At 47.7% G+C, this 18,377-nt stretch overlaps 1 protein-coding gene and 1 pseudogene across 1 annotated transcript in view; both read left to right on the top strand.

Annotated features, from left to right (window-relative positions):
- The first annotated feature begins 5,203 nt into the window (after positions 1-5,203).
- On the top strand, positions 5,204-11,697 carry LOC140219520 (uncharacterized; annotated as a pseudogene).
- Positions 11,698-12,216: 519 nt separating this feature from the next.
- Positions 12,217-18,377, top strand: part of LOC126535625 (cytochrome P450 2U1-like) — a 101,246-nt gene continuing 95,085 nt past the window's right edge. The window contains exon 1 of the mRNA XM_072289559.1: positions 12,217-12,511. Coding sequence (XP_072145660.1) covers positions 12,507-12,511 — 5 coding nt within the window. The 5' untranslated portion in view covers positions 12,217-12,506. The remainder of the gene's footprint in view (positions 12,512-18,377) is intronic.

The following is an 18,377-nucleotide window of genomic DNA, read 5'->3' as shown; positions in this document are numbered from 1 at the left end:
ATGACACGACGCTCGGTGGATGACACGCGGTACGGACGCTGGCGTAATGGTGCGGGATGTCCCGTATCAATGTGGTGAGAGACGGTACTTGTGCGGCCTAATGATGCTTGGTTCGAGTCAAAAGAGGCGTGAAAATCATTTAAAAGAGTAATTAGTCGCTCACGTTGTGTCGGCTCGAGGTCATCGGCAATGGAGCGACAAAAAACATCCGGTGGTACTCGGTTAGATGGCACATGAGGTGTCAGTGCTGTTACGTTGGCAGTATCTACGTCGTCGGCCATAGGGAAATGCACAATAGCGACAGCGTCCACAGACTCCACGGTACCAATAGTCTCGCCACAGTGCAAAGCCAAAGTGTACGAATTTGGGTTTGAAATCAGTATTTCTGCAGCACCATGGTGAACCGTGAGGAGGGCGAAAGGCAACAATATAGGCTGCCGGCGAATGAAGACGGCAGCGAGTTTAAACATGACCGTCGCTTCGGCAAGCGATGCGCATGAAAGAGGGACAAATACAGCACTGTGAGGAGGAAGGTCAATATCTGAAGCTACACAGATCGTGCTAAGATCCTGAACTTGAAAGTCGTGAGATGGCAAATCGCACAGAACGGAGAACTGAACCTCAGCACGTGCACAGTCAATGACGGCATGATGGCGCGACAGGAAATCCCAACCGAGAATGACATCGTGGGGGCAACAAGTTAACACAAAGAAGTCAATCGAATACAACATGTCTCGAATCAGCACCCTGGCAGTGCACATAGCGACTGGCTGTACTTGTTGCGGACTGGCTGTTCTAAGCAATGGAACCGAAGGCTTCATGGTCACTTTCCGCAATGCACGACAAAGCTTCTCACTAATCACGGATACAGCAGCACCTGTATCGACGAGCACAATGGACTTGATGCCATCAACGGACACTTCAATAGCGTTAGCGGGGGAAAAACGAGGACTTTGATGTTGCGCCGATGACACAGTTTAGGCCTCAGGAACTGCGGAAGTCAGTTTTCCGCCTCAGTAGTACTGGCACTGGGTCTACGACGCATGGGTGAGAGTGAGCGCCGACGAGGGGAAGGCGAGCGACGAGTGCCGTAGAGCTGTGACTGCGGTGCCGGTATGTCATCAGCAGCATAGACTTCCGGTGGTGGTCGTGAAGGCATACGGAAAGGTCGGAAGTCGGAGCTGGGTCGTCGCGGGGTGCCCACGAAGGCCGGCAAGCGCCGGCGGCAAAAGCGCACTACATGACCCGGGGTACCGCAGGCATAGCATATTGGGCGGTTGTCAGCAGTGCGCCAAGGATTTGGACCTTGCTGCTGTGCACTGAAAAAGGGGTCCGCCGGCTGGCGAGGCGAAGGCGGGCGAGGCGCTGAAGGCGGAGGAGAGAACCCCTGTAGACGAGACGCCCGTGCAACGGCTTCAGCATACGTCAGAGGCGCAGCCACGGGAGTCGGCTGACGGAAGGTGGAAGAGTGGAACCGGCTGAGGTGGAAGAGCTTCGGTCACTTGCTCTTGAATTATCTGTCGGAGGGCTGGAGCCAAACATTGAGAAGGCTTCTCTGTGGTCAGCAAAATCGAGAGCTGTCGTGCGACCTCCTCGCGCACAAATTCTTTTATTTGCATCAGCAAAGTTGTGTGGTATTCGCCAATAATTAATGCGGCTAACGAATCTTCCGTAGGCGGTTGGCGCCGAGCTAAGATACGTTGTTTCCGTAGCTCGTCAAAACTTTGGCACAAATTGATAACTTCGGCCACGGTACGCGGATCCTTCGCTAACAACATCTGAAAGGCGTCCTCATCAATGCCTTTCATAGTGTGTTTTATCTTGTCCTGTTCTGACATTGACGGATTCACGCGCTTACACGGGTCAATGACATCTTCGATGTAACTTGTGAAAGTTTCACCGTGATGTTGCGCACGCCCCCGTAAGCATTGTTCTGCGCGAAGCTTGTGCACAGCGGGGCGCCCGAACACTTCTGCGAAACTTGTTTTGAATGTGCTCCATGTTGCGAAATCGTGTTCGTGGTTTCGGAACCAGAGGTTCGCGACGCCGGTTAAGTAAAACAGCGCGTTGTGCAACTTGTTGACGTCGTCCCACTTGTTATGCTGGCTCACCCGTTCGTAAGATGACAACCAATCCTCCACATCATGATCATCGGTGCCGCTAAAGATGGCAGGATCACGCTGGCGCAACACACCGGAAACGATGACCGCCGGAGGCTGTGGTGCATCTTCCTGGGTGATTTCGTCAGGCATGGTTGCAGCAGTCGGTAGCGCCCGGCTTTGGAGTTCCAGTTTCCGAGGTCTACCCCGCACCTCCACCAAATGAAAGGGGGTTTATTGCAGCTCGTACGCGGGATCGCAAGTGGCTCTTGATCGCGAGTCCTAGCTGTTCGCATCAGCAGCCCGATCTCGGGTCTCGCGCCGCAGCGGTGGCAGTCCGCACAGCACCACATGCATGTCACCCACTACAATATACAATATATATATATATATATATATATATATATATATATATATATATATATATATATATATGATGCGTGGACGAAATAGATGCCAAAACAGCACACCTAACCAGGCGATAAAAGTGATCATATTGGCACGTGGACTCGATTATCTTTTAAGAGTGGGCGCTTTTACCGTCCGCAAAGCGTTATCGCTCAGCGCAGGACGCGTCTAAATGTATCGCAAGTTTCTAGAATGTTATCGATGCTTCTATACACTGTCTGTTGTCGCTAAACCTTGCGTAATCTGATTGCAAGTATGCGCGCCACGAATGGCGTAGAACTTTGTGGAAGGCATGCGGGTCCCAGCGATTACTCTGGAACATTCGACGACGGATCTATAAAAGCCGACGCGCTTGACCCGCTGATCAGATTTTCCACGATAGCCGACTGTGTTCGCCGCTATCGTTGCGCTATAACTGTGGGCGGTTTTTGTGGGCACAGGTTCTCCCAATAAAAGGTAGTTTTATCTTTCACAGTATTGCTTCTGTGTTCTTGATCCGTTGGCGGGCGAGCTGTTGGACGTCTTCGGTGCGCTGGAGAAAAGTAGCGACGTCAAGATTCTCTTCGTCGGGCACGTGCGGCAGCATGGCGTCGAGAGTCATCGTCGGGTTCCTGCTGTAAACCAGCTTGAATCGCATGATCGGTGTTGTTTTTTGCACCACTGTGTTTTAAGGAAGGTTACGTACGGCAGGACGGCATCCCACGTCTTGTGCTCGACGTCGATGTACATTGCTAGCATGTCGGCGAGGGTCTTGTTCAGGCGCTCCGTGAGACCATTCGTCTGCGGGTGGTGGGCAGTTGTCCTCCTGTGGCTTGCCTGTCGATATTGCAGAATGGCTTGGGTGAGCTCTGCTGTAAAAGGCGTTCCTCTGTCGGTGACGAGAACTTCTGGGGGACCATGTCGCAGCAGGATGTTCTCGACGAAAAATTTCGCCACTTAGGCTGCGCTGCCTTTCCGTAGAGCTTTAGTTTCAGCGAAGCGGGTGAGATAGTCCGTCGCCACGACGATCCCTTATCTCCGGAAGTTGATGTCGGAAACGGTCCCAGGAAGTCCATCCCGATCTGCTGAAAAGGTCGTTAAGGAGGCTTGATGGGCTGCAGTCGGTGGTGTCTTGCGTCGCTGACAGTCTCGACATGTCTTGACGTAACGGGTGACATTGGCGGTTAGGCGCGGCAAGTAATACCTTTCTTGCACCGTCGATAGCGTCCGGGATAAACCGAGGTGCCCAGCGGTCGGATCGTCATGTAGAGCGTCCAGTACTTCTTGACGCAGCGCCGACGGAACAACAAGAAGGTAATTGGCGCGGACTGGTGAGAAGTTCTTCTTTTCGAGTACATTGTTTTGAAGCGGAACGAAGGAAATCCTAGCCTAAATGCCTTAGGGACAACGTTGGTTTACCCTTCCAAATACTTGACGAGGCTTTTTAGCTCCTGGTCTGCTCGTTGCTGTTCAGCGAAGTCTTGTCTTGTCTTGTGTCCCAGACAGTGGGGCATAACCACAATGGGGGATTGGCCAAGAAGCAGGCGGTTTTCCGTATGCTTAGAAGTAAAGCCAAACTAGATTTAAGTAGTGGAGCCTGGGACTAGAACGAAGTTACGCGCTTATTATTCCAAGGAAGGCGTCGTCATCCTCGTCATTTTGCGGCGGCGGGTCAATGGGGGCATGTGATAGGCAATCGGCATCCGGGTGTTTCCGTCCGGACTTGTAGGTTACAGTTATGTCGTATTCTTGTAGTCTGAGGCTCCACCGCGCCAGCCATCCTGAAAGGTCCTGAAGGATGAAGTGAGCTAGCCAACATAACGCGTGATGCTCGCTGACCACTTTGAATGGCCTCCCATATAGGTAAGGGCGGAATTTTGCTATAGCCCAAATGATGGCGAGGCATTCCTTTTCAGTCGTAGAATAATTGCCTTCCGCTTTTGACAGCAACCAGCTAGCATAAGATGTCACCCTTTCAAGTCCGTCTTTCCTCTGGACTAGGACGGCACCGTGGCTTAGGCTACTGGCGTCAGTGTGGATTTCGGTTTCCGCGTCCTCGTCGAAGTGTGCAAGTACCGAGAGCCGACACTACAATCTCCCACGACGGTGCGTCCACTACCAGCCTGGTGACCGTGTTTGGGTTTGGACCCCAATACGTCGACGAGGACTCAGTGAGAAACTATTACGACGCTATTTCGGACCCTACAGGGTCACCCGACGTTTTGGCGAACTGGACTATGAGGTCATGCCAGACGGCATTTCGCATTCACAGCGGCGCCGCTCACGACCTGAAGCAGTTCATGTTGTGCGTCTTAAGCCGTTTCACCAGCGCTAATGTGGGGACGTCGCATAGCTGAACTTTTTATTATTTCATTTTGGACTGTGTCACCTTGGACTTTGTTTCTTTGTTGTTACTGTGGCATAATCGTTGCTGTGTTATCGTGTTTAGTTCTTGTCATGCCACGCCCTTTGATGCGATGCCCTGCGCATGCGTGACATGCACACATATGTAGAATACTACGGAGCAATAAAGGCGGGGGTTCTTTCCCGTTCCTGTTCAAGACGGTGTCGTTCGTCGCGGAAACACGACATGGTGTCAGAAGTGTCCTTCGCCAATTGGGTGGAACCACCGGCGACGTGAGAAGATACAGGTACGGTCGACCTTCATCGTCGGCGTCCTTGGCTCGGACACGATAACATAACAAGAGCTTCGAGCCATGGCGCGTGAGGAAAGTGGTATTTCGGGCCAGCTCTTTCCAGTACAGCCACCAACGAGCTTCAACTTTCACAAGGCTTCAGAGTGGCCGGCCTGGATGCAAGAATTCGATGATTATTGATTTGCTTCCGGCCTTAATGAGCGAACTCAAGAGGCTCAGGTACGCACGCTGTTGTATACCATGGGGTGGCAGGCACGCAACGTATTCAAGACCTTTGAGCTGCCGGAAAAACAGTCAAAGGACTATGAAGTGGTGAAAAAATGTTTCGACGTCTACTTCATTGCCACGCGCAGTTCGGTCTACGAAAGTGCGTGTTTTCACCGTCGCAACCAAGTTTGAGGTGAATCGATGGACCAGTATGTAACGGCCCTACATACTTTGGCAGATAAATGTGACTATGGCGTGATGAAAGAACGGATGATCCTCGACCGTTTCGTGGTTGGAATACGTGACACAAAGTTGTCCGAGGCCCTACAAATGGATGCTGCACTGACTCTGAAAACGGCACTGACAAAGGCAAGGATGAAGGAAGCGGTACAGCAACAACAGCAGGAATTTCACAGCAGTCCATACGACCAACCAGCCAGCGTAGAGGTCGACGGAATTCATCAACGAGCAAGCCGGGGACGTCCAGAGGACCAATGGGCCAAAGAAGACGTCCGAAAGTGTGCGGCTTGCGGCAGGATCCGTCATTTGACCTCATCGTGCCCTGCAAGAGGGGCAATCTGCTAAAGGTGCCAACGACGGGGACATTTCGCTGCGGTCTGCCAACAAAAGCAGAACTTCACGATCGCCGAAGCAAGCGCATCCGAGGTAGATTTGTGCAGTGTTCTCCGAACAGCTACATTGAGTGAGCAAACAGAGTGTGCCATCCATTTTGTTGGGACTTTAGCTGGTACAATTGCAAGATCTCGTTTTGTTCAGGTCGCTATTAATGGGGTCACAGTGTCTGCTAGGATTGACACAGGAGCAGAGGTAAACGTTGTTCCAGCATCGTTTCCTGGCGTACCCAAGACTCTAGAGCGTTCCAACGTAATTTTAAAGGGGTCAGGCAATGAAATGTTAAATCTGAAAGGAAAGTTCAATGCAGACATTCTGTGGAAACGATGTTTGGCTAGGCAGGGCGTTTTTGTCATTAACTCGGCGAGTAATGTCATTTTAGGCTTGCCAGCAATAGAAGCTTTGGGAACAGTGAAATTAGTAGACAAAGTTTCGATCCACCAAGCTCTGTAAACGTGCTCTCGCCCGTCCAAGCTGTGCAAACGTGCTCTTTGTTCTGCGGTTTGGGTGCCATGAAAGGAGAATACTGTATTAATCTCAAAGCAGACGCGGTGCCCTATGCCATTTACACCGCTCGTCGTATACCCATCCCGCTGAGGGACGGCGTGAAACGCGAGCTAGAAGAATTGGAAGAGAACGGGGTCATTCGTAAAGTCGAAGGGCCAACCGAGTGGTGTGCTGGCATAGTGCCCGTCTTGAAGCCGTCCGGGCAAGTGGGAATATGTGTTGACCTAACCCAACTCAATAAGTGGGTGAAACGTGAGCGATTTGTGTTCCCCACTGTTGATGAGACACTCGGGTTACTAAGCGGAGCAGCTGTGTTTTCTAAACTTGACGCTAACTCGGGATTCCATCAAGTAAAGGTAAGCAAGGATTGTCAGCTATTGACCATTTTTATTACTCCCTTTGGACGTTATTAGGCTGTTTTAGCAGAACGTTTTTGACGGTCCGCTCCGCTCAGCGGGCTAGCGGAAGAGCAAGTGCGCATGCGCGACCCGTTCAGCCGTGAGCGGGCGAGCGGACGGGAGCCCCCTCTCCGCTAGAAAGCTTTCTCAGCGGAGCGCGGCGAGCGGGTCAAGCGGGTCTAGCGAAGCAAAATGGCTGCCCCCAGTGCTGCTGGCCCGTCAACGAGCTCGTTTGAATGGGGATTTGTAAAGCGCAAACCTAGAGTACACTTTAGGAGACACGAAGATCTTCTACTTCGGGAGGTTGTGGCCATGAACCCGTTCCAGAACCCTGCCATGTGCGCGCGTTTGTTTATGAGGACCACGTTTTAGGTGTACTGAAATAGCAATAAACCTTGCCTTGGCTACAACACAGCGTAACGGCTTCGTTAATGTAAGGATTATATACATATATAATAAATGAAAATGCAATGTATTGCGTGAAATGCCTTCAGACATTTGAGTAATTCCAAATATATTATTTTATTGCGGCAATTCTTACAACTTGAGTATTATGTTCATAGCGGTTTTACCTTCTGCAGCAAGGTGGCGCGTCAGGCGAGCACATGCCTTTCGGACGCAGCCGGGCGCTCCGCTAAAACTGATTCTTCGTCCGCCGCTCCGCTAACTGTGAGCGGGTACGCGAGAGCGGAGCGGACCGTCAAAAACGTTCTGCTAAAAGACTCTATTGCTTTGAACGCCTGCCGTTTGGCCTAACCTCTGCTCCTGAATATTTTCAAAGGCAAATGTATGAAATTCTTGTTAGGATGCCGGGGGTCGTAAATTTAATGGACGATGTGTTATTATTTGGTTCTTCACAGAAAGAGCATGATGAACGATTGTTTCAGACTTTAGCACGCTTGACAGAAGCCCGCATAGCATTGAATCGTGAGAAATGTGAGTTCAGTGTAAAATAGCTATGTTTTTTTGGGATACCGAGTGAGGAAAGATGGCATACTGCCAGATCCTGCAAAAGTTGTAGCGATCACTGATATGAAGCCACCTGAAAATGTTGCCGATATGCGGAGATTCCTTGGTCTTGCAAATCATTGCTCGCAGTTTATTCCAGACTTAGCTGAGAAGACTGCAGCGTTACGTCAGTTGCTGCACAAGCACAGTGAGAGGATTTGGGCTACGAGTCCGCAGATGGCGTTTGACAGCATAAAACGTGCTATCTGTTCTGATAGGTGTATGTCAAAGTTTGATCCACGGAATCGAACGATTCTTTCTGCAGACGCGTCGTCGTACGGTTAAGGTGCAGTTTAGGTTTAGGTGCAACGAAACAAAGAGAGACGGCCAGGTATATTTGTTTCAAGAACCCTGACTCCAACAGAAATGCGCTACGCGCAAATTGAAAAGGATACCCTAGCTCTAACATGGGCGACTGAGCGTCTCGAAAGTTATGTGCGTGGACTACACATAACGCTGGAAACGGATCACAAACCGCTAGTGACTTTGCTAGGAAAGACTCCCCTAGATTAGGTACCGGCGCGCATTCAGAGATTCCGAATGCGTCTGATGCAATTCAGTTTTGATGTCATCATCATCATCATCATCATTTATTATTCCCTTAAGGGCCCCATGTGGGGTATTACATAAGGGGGAGGAAAAACAATAATACAAACATCGAATGAATAGTCATGTACAAAGCAAAAAAAAAAAGCAACAGCTGAAAAGACAATAAAAAGGACAGGTTTTTGCATAATTAGTTGCAAATATGGGTGGTTAGTAACTCACGAAATTTCGAAGGGTTTTGCTCTACAACAATGGATTCCGGGAGCGAATTCCATTGTTGTATTGCAAATGGAAGGAAGGATTTGTTAAAAACGTTTGTAGAACCATGAAGGCGTTGGATGCATAAAGAATTGAATAGACGATGTGATGAACGAATGGTTGGAAATAAAAGTCAGGAACGAAGGTCAGGAAAGTTATAGTACAATTTATCGAACAGGCAGAGTTGCGAAATTATGCGTCTTGATGCTAAAAGGGGTCGACCAATAGATAACTTTAAGTTAGTAACGCTGATAGTGTTGTCATAATTCGACAAGATAAAGCGGGAGGCACAATATTGAGTAGCTTCTAAAGTGTCAATAAAGTACTTTTGATGTGGATTCCAAATCGTAGACGCGTATTCTAATTTGGTACGGATGAAAATTTCATATGCTAGTTTACGAATCGATGGAGGAGACAAGGATAGGGATCTTTTAATATAGTTAAGGGATCTTGAAGCATCGGCTGTTATTTGTTGGATGTGGCTCGACCAATTTAGTTTGTTAGTGATGATAATGCCAAGGTAGCGGTAACTGTCGACCTCAGATAAGTTCACAGAGCCCAAAGAGTATAGAAATTCGGATGAAGAGCGTTTACGTGATACATGCATTAACTTGCATTTGGAGACATTTAGTTCCATCATCCAGCGTGAGCACCACTTGTCAATAGAATTTAGGTCATTTTGCAGAATGGATTGGTCAGTGTTAGTAGTGACACGACGGTAAATAACACAGTCATCGGCGAATAGACGTATTGTGGATGGTATGTCTGTTGGGAGGTCGTTAATGTATATTAGAAAAAGGAGTAGGCCGAGGACGGATCCCTGTGGTACACCGGATGTTACTTTGGTAGTATCTGAACAGCGACCGCCAACACCGGTGAACTGGAGGCGATCTGTCAGGAAGCAAATGATCCATGATAGGATTAGTGGGTCGAGGTGAAGGCATGAAAGTTTGGACACTAGTCGGTGATGAGGGACGCGATCGAAAGCCTTTGAAAAATCTAAGTAAATTACGTCAGTCTGAAATGAAGAATCTAAGTTTAGGTGGAGATCTGTGGTGAATTCAAAAAGTTGTGTTTCGCATGATAAGCCTGGACGAAAGCCATGTTGTTTGCTAAAGAAAAAAGAATTTCTGTCGAGGTGGGACGCTATTTGGGAATAAATGACGTGTTCGAAAAGTTTACAGGCAATACATGTAAGTGAGATCGGGCGATAGTTGGATGGGTCGGAGCGCTTGGAAAAATGTTCATTGGAAAAATTTGGAAATTGCTGATGCACTTTCTAGAGTGCCAGTGCGAAGTCGGTGACCAAGAAATTCCTTTCTGTGGATGAAGTGAACTCGTTTGGTAATGGTGCGTTATCCGAGTTGGGTGAATCGGGTCACTTTAGACTGGTCGCCGAAGAGCAGGCAAAGGACGAGACCTGCCGTACGTTGTGCCGTTATCTTCGTGAAAGCTGGCCGGGCCCAACTTAGCTATCAAGCGTTATGAGGCCATATTGGCAGTATCGCGCGACATTGAGCGTTTGTAAAGGGGTTCTCATGCATGGCACTCGCCTTGTTGTGCCACAGTCGCTCCAGAATCGAATGTTAAGCCTGCTTCACGAAGGTCATCAAGGTATTGTGAGATGCAGGGCGAGAGCACGGGAGTCTAATTGGTGGCCGGCCTTGAGCTCTCAACTTGCTTCTTTGGTTGTCAATTGCCTCGTGTGTTCGCAGATTCGAGAACAGCCGAATGAACCAATGATCCCAACCCAGACACCTATTCGGCCTTGGCAAAGAGTCACAGCAGATATCTTCCATCTTAACGGCCGTAATTATTTGCTTAGTGGATTTTCTATCTCGATTTCCAGAATTGTGTTTACTGAAATCGCTCACCAGCACTGGTGTTGTTGCTCACGTCAAAGACGTCTTCGCTAGGCACGGTATACCCGAAGTGCTTGTCACGGATAACGGTGCTCAATTTGTCAGTGAAGAATTTAAGCAATTCGCGAAGGCCTATGGCTTCAAAGGTGTGACGTGTAGCCCTAGGTACCAGCAGGCAAACGGAGAGGTAGAACGAATGGTAAAAACGCTAAAAGCGCTGCTGCTAAAGTCTCATGATCCCTATTTGGCTCTGTTAGCCTACAGGGACACCGCGGGACCACCAGGCAAGACGTTAGCGGAACTGCCCATGGGGCGGCCGCTTCGTACAACCCTGCCTCTCCATCCGAACAGGCTGGTACCAAAGACACCCAACCTGAAAGAGGTACGGAAGAAGGATGCAGTTGTCCGGGAAAGGCAGCAGTAAAATTATGACCGCCGTCATGCGGCCGGACACCTTGTCCCATTGGCAGCCGGTGATATTGTCTGGGTCAGGGACTGCAGGCGGGAAGGCGTCATCTGTCAGCGGCAAAAACGGCCGCGGTCGTATGTCGTCGCGTCGGAGAGCGGCATCCAAATCGAACGCAACAGGAAATTTCTAGTCAAGCAAGCGCCAAGGAGAATTCCAGACTCGTACAACGAGACATACGAGTTTCCCCCTAGGCTGGAAAATGCAGAAGTCAGCGATCAGCCTAACTTCCAAGCCCTCCAAAGTGACCCCACACAGGATCAGTGTAATGTTTCGCCGCAGGTTCCAGGCGAATATGTTACACGATTCAGTAGAAAACCAAACCATTACGGGATATCTGAATGTAATGCAGTACGTTTCTTTTGACTTTGTTTGTCATTATTTAGTTGGTTGTTATTTTGTTGGAAAAGGGGAGATGTGGCATAATTGTTGCTGTGTTATCGTGTTTAGTTCTTGTCATGCCACGGCCCTTGATGTGATGGCCTGCGCATGCGTGGCATGCACACATATGTATACATACTACGGAGGAATAAAGGCGGGGGTCGATTCCCGTTCACGTTCACGACGATGTCGTTCGTCGCGGAAACATGACAGTTACTTTGTTTAACAAGTGTCCTTTTGTGTTTTACTCTCCTCTTATATTTGCAGCATCGGGACAATCCCTTTTGAGAGCGGGGAATTGACACGTGAACTCGTTTACCTTTTACGGATGAGCGCTTTTACCGTCCACGAAATGTTATCGCTCAGCGCAGGACGCGTCTAAATGTATCGGAAGTTTCTAGAATGTTATCGATGCTTCTGTCCGCTGTCTGTTGTCGCTGAACCTTGTGTAATCTGATTGCATGTATGTGCGACGCGAATGGCGTAGAACTTTGTGGAAGGCATGCGGGTCCCAGCGATTACTCTGGAAAATTCGGCGACTGATCTATGAAAGCCGACGTGCTTGACCCGCTGATCAGATTTTCGACGATCGCCAACTGTGTTCGCCGCTATCGTGGAGCTATAAGTGTAGCGTGTCTTTTTGGGCACAGGTTCGCCCAATAAAAGTTAGTTTTGTCATTCGCAGTATTGCTACTGTGTTCTTCAACGTCACCACCACGTGACAATATAGCTTCGCGTCTTAGTATGCTTGAAGAATATATTACCCCTATGCGAAAACATTATCGTGCACTCTGCAGGAACAAGCACATCACTTAGTGACGAAGCTCACTGAGCTAGGAGGGAGGCCGGTGATTCCTCGAGAACTCTTGACCTCCAGCCTGCTGAACAATATTCTGTTCTACTTGGTCGGGACCCGCTACGACCTGGATGATCCGAAGCTGGAGCGACTGACTAGGTTTGTGGCGGCATTGTCGGGGGTGGGCCTGGATTTCTCATTCGAAAATCTGCCCGCCTGGATAAAGTGGTTGGGCCATCGTCTTTCCTTGAAAAGGAACAGTTCAGCCATATCGAGCAACATTGAAGAATTTACGGATTACATGAGGTAAGTGTGCGCCCCTCTGGCTTGTTGCACGAATCTCGTTTTTCAAAGCGTGCTGCCTGCAGCTTAGCGGAGATAAGTGTCATACATAAAGTTCGCGTACTATTTGCAGGCTACTATTACTATTTAAGAGCATTGCAATTCTTTAGAGCGTATCTGGAAAGGCTACAACTTGACGTACTAAAATTATGTGTTCTTTAACTTCCCCTCCAAGTAAAACAGCAATACCCTCGCAGTGATTGTTGCACAATAACTATATAGCTACAGACGGGAAATATAGGCTGGTCATTGCGACATGCCTGATGTTGCATTGCTTTCACAGCATAAGTTTCCCTGACAGAAGTCGTGCTAATTCTCCACAAGAATTCTCCTGTGACTCATTTCTAGAGATATTTCTTTGAGATGGCTCTATAGGTGAAGCTCCGAAAATACCCAGCCTTCTGAGTGAATGGGATGGAAAAATCAAAAATTTTCTTGCGATTAGTATTCTCGTCGTACCACACTTACTTACTGGGATCTGTCTGTCTGTCTGTCTGTCTGTCTGTCTGTGTCTGTCTGTCTGTCTGTCTGTCTGTCTGTCTGTCTGTCTGTCTGTCTGTCTGTCTGTCTGTCTGTCTGTCTGTCTGTCTGTCTGTCTGTCTGTCTGTCTGTCTGAGCACGAGAGCTCTGGTGGGAGGATAGATGAAATGTTAGGCAGCATGATTGGTAGGTGTGTAACCCAATCGCTTGCGCGAGGCTAAGCAGCAAGTGTTGCTTTACACTGCCGGTGGGGCCCATCCACGATGCCGTTGGGTGCCGGGTGATGAAGAGTTGTGTAAGTGCGCACACAGCCCAGAAGAGAAAGGAATGGGAAGAGCGCGGACTTGAACGGTCTGCCGCGGTCAGCAGTCATCGTCCACGGTACACCAAAATGCCTGATCCAGGTAGACAAGAACGTATGGGCAACTGTGTCTGCCGCCGCCATGTTGGGTGTAACAGCCGCTTCAGGCCACCGTGTTTAGCGATCAATACACTTAAGTACGTATATCCAAGGCGTGGTTTCAGCGACCCGACGATGTCCAGGTGAATGGTATGGAAGCGTGTATCGGGGAATGGAAATTGTCCCCATGGAGACATGGTGTGTCGAAGCGCTTGCAGGCTGTGCAAACACGAACACACACGTCAGCGTACACAGGAGGCCATACGTAATGCTCGGTGATAAGTTCTTGCGTGGCACGTACGCCTGGATGGCAGGGCGAGGGCCTCCAATCCAAAACAGCATGACGAAGAGAAAGAACAAAGATGCGAGTACCAATAGGTGAAACATCGCACCAGAGCGTGCCACCATGGTCCGGGAAGGGGACCTGCTCCAGGCTGAGTGATGTAGAAGACCGGAGGCGTCGAAGCACCGGGTCGGATACTTGCCTATTTGATTACAGCACACAATAACTTGACAGCGACCGACAGAGCAGACGCCACAAAACACTGTTAGTGTCTCCTCTTTGTTAGTGCAGCACATTGTGGTGTCTACTGTGTCGGCCCCTGTCCATTTATTTTGCGCTGTGATCAAATAGACATCCATAAGCAACTAGCCAACTGGTTCGTCCTTAGCGGGAGTGTGTGCCACCGCGAGCGAGGGCAAGCAGAGGTGAACCAGACCTGTCGTGGCCTGAACCTGACCTGTCGTTGATAGTGATTTGGCTGTAAACGTCCGCTGCGATGCTGAGGCTGTCTTTGACATAGAATATGTCAGTCGTTCATTCGCCGAGGAAAGCTAGGTGACGCAGTTCTCTTGGCGTGTGGTTGACGATGAAGGAATGTATAGTGCAAACGAGAGAGGCTTGAGGTTGGTAAGGATGACTGTTATGATTCGGTCAAGGAAGCAGGCTCATTTGTAATAGTTAGAGATGCCTTCAAGGGCAACAATAAAGCAATAACAACAGGAGTGGCACGCGCAGATATATTCAAACATAAAAAGTGCAAATACATGAACACGAACATTCGGCATTCGAGGCCAATATAAAAGCGTCTCTGCAAAGCATTCGTGCTGCATAAGTGAGCTCGCAGTTTGGCGTTGCACTAACCCGACGTGACTGCGTAACTGGAACGCTTGCGTTGGAGGAGAAGACGCCAGGCCGGCCCTAGAAGATCCCTGTGCGTCTGCTGGGTGACGGGAGTGGAAGACGTTCTTGTTCCGAGATCTCCTCGTTCGTTGACGCTCCATTTTGTCGCTCTGGCTGCTGTTAGCCTCCTGAAAGATTGTGTCTGGCCCAGGCCACCGCATCTCGCTTGCTCTGTTTCTCAGCTCCGTCTCCCCCGGCTGGCATGGCCCATCTTTTTGGTGCGTTTATTTATTTATTAAAATACGTACATTCGACCTGAGGCATTGTTCTAGGGGGGTGTTATACATGAGTAAACGCAAAAAGTTACAAGCACAGCATAAAATATTTTTTGGCGTGATTACAGTAGTGAACACACAAAAGTGGAACCAGCAGGTGAGCGTGGCATACTCAATGAAAACAATTAGACAGGAAGGGCGTTCCACTGTTTAATAGTTTGGGGAAAAATTACTCTTGGAACGCAGATGTCCGGCATGAATATTCGCCAGCTTTTTCGTTGTTGTCCCTTCGTCCGTATATGTACGTGGGTGGCTGACGGAACACATCTCGATTTATTGCCACCTATTCAACACACACTCTTTCAAAAGGATCGAAGCACATAGAAAAGGTGCACCGGAGTTTTAGAGTGTCCCAAGAGACAGTGTCTCTTAGACCTGTAACGCTAACATCATGACTATACTTGTTAGTAACAAACCGCACAGCACAATTCTGTGTTGCTTCGAGCTTGTTCCAAAAAAATTATGTTCGGGTCTCAGACTACTGCAGTGTACTCTGGAATTCACCGAACAGTGTAAAAGTACAGAAGTTGTTTGAAATCTTGAGGGGATTTTTAAAATTCCTTTTAATGAAATTAAGAACACGTCCAGCTTTTAAAGTGGTGATGTCCACATGTTTATTCCACGAAAGATCTGAAGAAAAGAAAACACCAAGACATTTTGCCTAATATACTTGTTCGATTAAAACGTTCTCTAAATTATAGTTGTGGAGAACGTTAGGCCATTTTCCGCTACAGTTAATACAACTACATTTACTAGGATTAACGTTCATGTGCCATTTACGGCACCAAACAAGCACCGGTCAAGGTCACCCAGCAGGGACAAAGCATGAACGTCACTGTCTGTGTCAGTAGAAACCACGCAATCGTCCGCGTATAACCGTGTTTTGATGTATTATTCTAGGTGATGTCATTGATGTATATGAGGAATGTGAATAAAGGGAAAATCAGGCATCCACCCGTTTGTAGCAATTGCTACAAAGAGTTTACGCAGAACTACTACGTCAAACATTTGCCTTTGCTTCGTGTTGTCGACAAACTCGACTTCACCCTGCCATCTTCTATCCTCCTGGTTAGCTCAGATGGTAGAGCGGCAACCCCGGAAAGGTGGTGGTCGCGGGTTCGAGTCCCGGACTCGAGTCCCGGACCAGGACGAATTTTTCTTCAACTCAGAGGCTTTTCTTTCTAGGAACCCGTATGGCTTTTCTTTGTAGCAATTGCTACGAAAGGGTGGATGTCTGATTTTCCCTTTATTCATTACTTCTTTCCACCTTGCGGGTTTCCGCAGAACTACTACGTCAAACATGAGGAATCTAATAAAACTGTACTTGGTAGCCTCACAACACCGACTCCATTTTGTTTATCGCACTTCTTTATTCTCTTTTCTCCCCCTGCCCCTTGTCTTGTTTCAATTTCTTCCATTTGTCGGCCGTCGTAGGACTGCTTAAACATTTTCACCTCAAAATCACTCTTTACCGTTGAATTGGGAACAAGCCATAACAGCAAGACAACACAGCAGTATGGTCAGCACAAGTGATCATGCATGTAGTACCACTTACAAGAATACTATTTGAATTATTACAGTAAATTTGTAACGGAAGTGCCACTATTTTTTATGCTTCATACTCTTGGAGGTCATACAAGGTCGTTCATCTTGTATGCACTCAGCTCGTGCAAACAAACTCGTTCATGATGTATGAGAATCTCGTTCATTGGCAAGAACGCAATCTCATACACACGTGTTGTACGACAAATCGTTAAGCCTGCGACAAATCGTTCAGTCGGCGAGAAATCGTACAGTCTATGGAGAAATAATAGCGTACAACATTTCTCGTAGATTCTCGTTCACATTTTTTTCAATAAGGTAACATTATGCGAGCTGCATGCATAATGTATGATGCCTAGTGAGTGTGCACCTCGCGAATAGATGTATTGCAAATCTTTATTGCAGATATATATTATGCGTACTAGAACGAGAAAGAAGTGCCATACGTATCACAATATAAATGATCAAATAGGTATTTCCCAAAAAGCGTATTGGTGGTGACACATGCAATAGGAGCCGGCAGGTGGTTTCAGTTGTGCGTGGCATGAAAGAACTAGAGAAGGTAATCGCATAGCAACGAATGCATCTGATTTATTTTTGTGTTCACCCCGAGATGAAATAGAGGTGGGTATTAAAATGAGCTGGTGTCACAAAGATGTGTTATCGTAAATTTCATGGAGAAGACAAAAACGGGAAGCATTTCGGCCTATTGACAGCGATGCCAATGATAAGTTATTTTTCATGAGTGCTACGATAGCTGTGTGCTTGTAATAACAAAGGATAAAGCTAGTTGCGTTACTCTGCACAGGTTCAAGGGCTTTAGAAAGGTTAGCTTGGTTAAGGTCACGGATTGAAGCTGCATATTCTATTTGGATCGAAGAACGTGAGTATTTTTAGAGAGGCAGGCGCTTTAGAAAAGTTGCACCTGAGAAACCTTAACGTTTGGTTAGCATTCCAGATCATTGAGTAAATGAGAGGTTTCTAAGTCACAGTAGCAGATATGAGAACACCTAAATACTTGATAGACAGATACTGTCCCTAGTGAAAATTGTGTAAGTTGTAACACTGAGGACAAGTGTTCGCACGTGAATTGCGCATTATATTACATTAGGTAAGGTTAAGTTTCATTTTCCAAGTTTTACACCAAATGCGGACAGAATCACGGTTGATTTGCAAGGCTTGCTCGTCAATGAGGTCAATAACGCAGTTGTCGGCATATAAGTGCATTAACGAAGACACTTGAAAATAACGGACCTAAAACATAACCCTAATGAACACTAGATGTTGCCTCAGATAGTGGTGAATTGTGGTCGTTAATAGAAACAAACTGAAAGCAATTCGTAAGAAAGCAGTCGAATCATAGTGGTAGATTAGAAGTCATATTGAGTAAGGAGAGTTCACACATTTATAATTTATGATTTACTTTGTCAAACGCCTAGGAAAAATCAAGAAAAATACAATCAGCACAGGAACCCTGTTCTAGTATAGCATGCACTGAATGCGTGTAAAGAAGTTGCGTTTAGCAGAAAAATGAGCGTCGGAAGGAATGCTGTGATTATGTGAAAAAAGCATTACTTTGAAGAAAGGTAGAAAATTGTGGGTGTAATTATACTCCAATATCTTGCAGAGAATGCTAGTTAAGGAAATGAATTTGTAGTATAAGGGTGAAAGTCTTTTACCCAATTTGTATATCGAACCCACATTACCGGCTTTGCATTGCTGGGGTAAGACACCATTTTCCAGAGATTGCTGAACAATTTTTGCCAGAAAGATGAACGTGTACACTTTTGTTCGTTTGTGATGTTTAGGATCGTCAGGTCGCAAGGCGTGTGACGCGAGGAAGATGGAGGAGACAGTGCATGATTAGCAAAACACGACAATTATATTAGACGGCACGTAAACACGTAGAATGCCTTCAACTAGAACCACGCATGTCAAGTTGTTCGTAAA

Source organism: Dermacentor andersoni, chromosome 7 (assembly GCF_023375885.2).
Source record: "Dermacentor andersoni chromosome 7, qqDerAnde1_hic_scaffold, whole genome shotgun sequence".
NCBI lineage: Eukaryota > Metazoa > Arthropoda > Arachnida > Ixodida > Ixodidae > Dermacentor > Dermacentor andersoni.
This window is presented reverse-complemented; position numbering and strand designations above follow the sequence as displayed.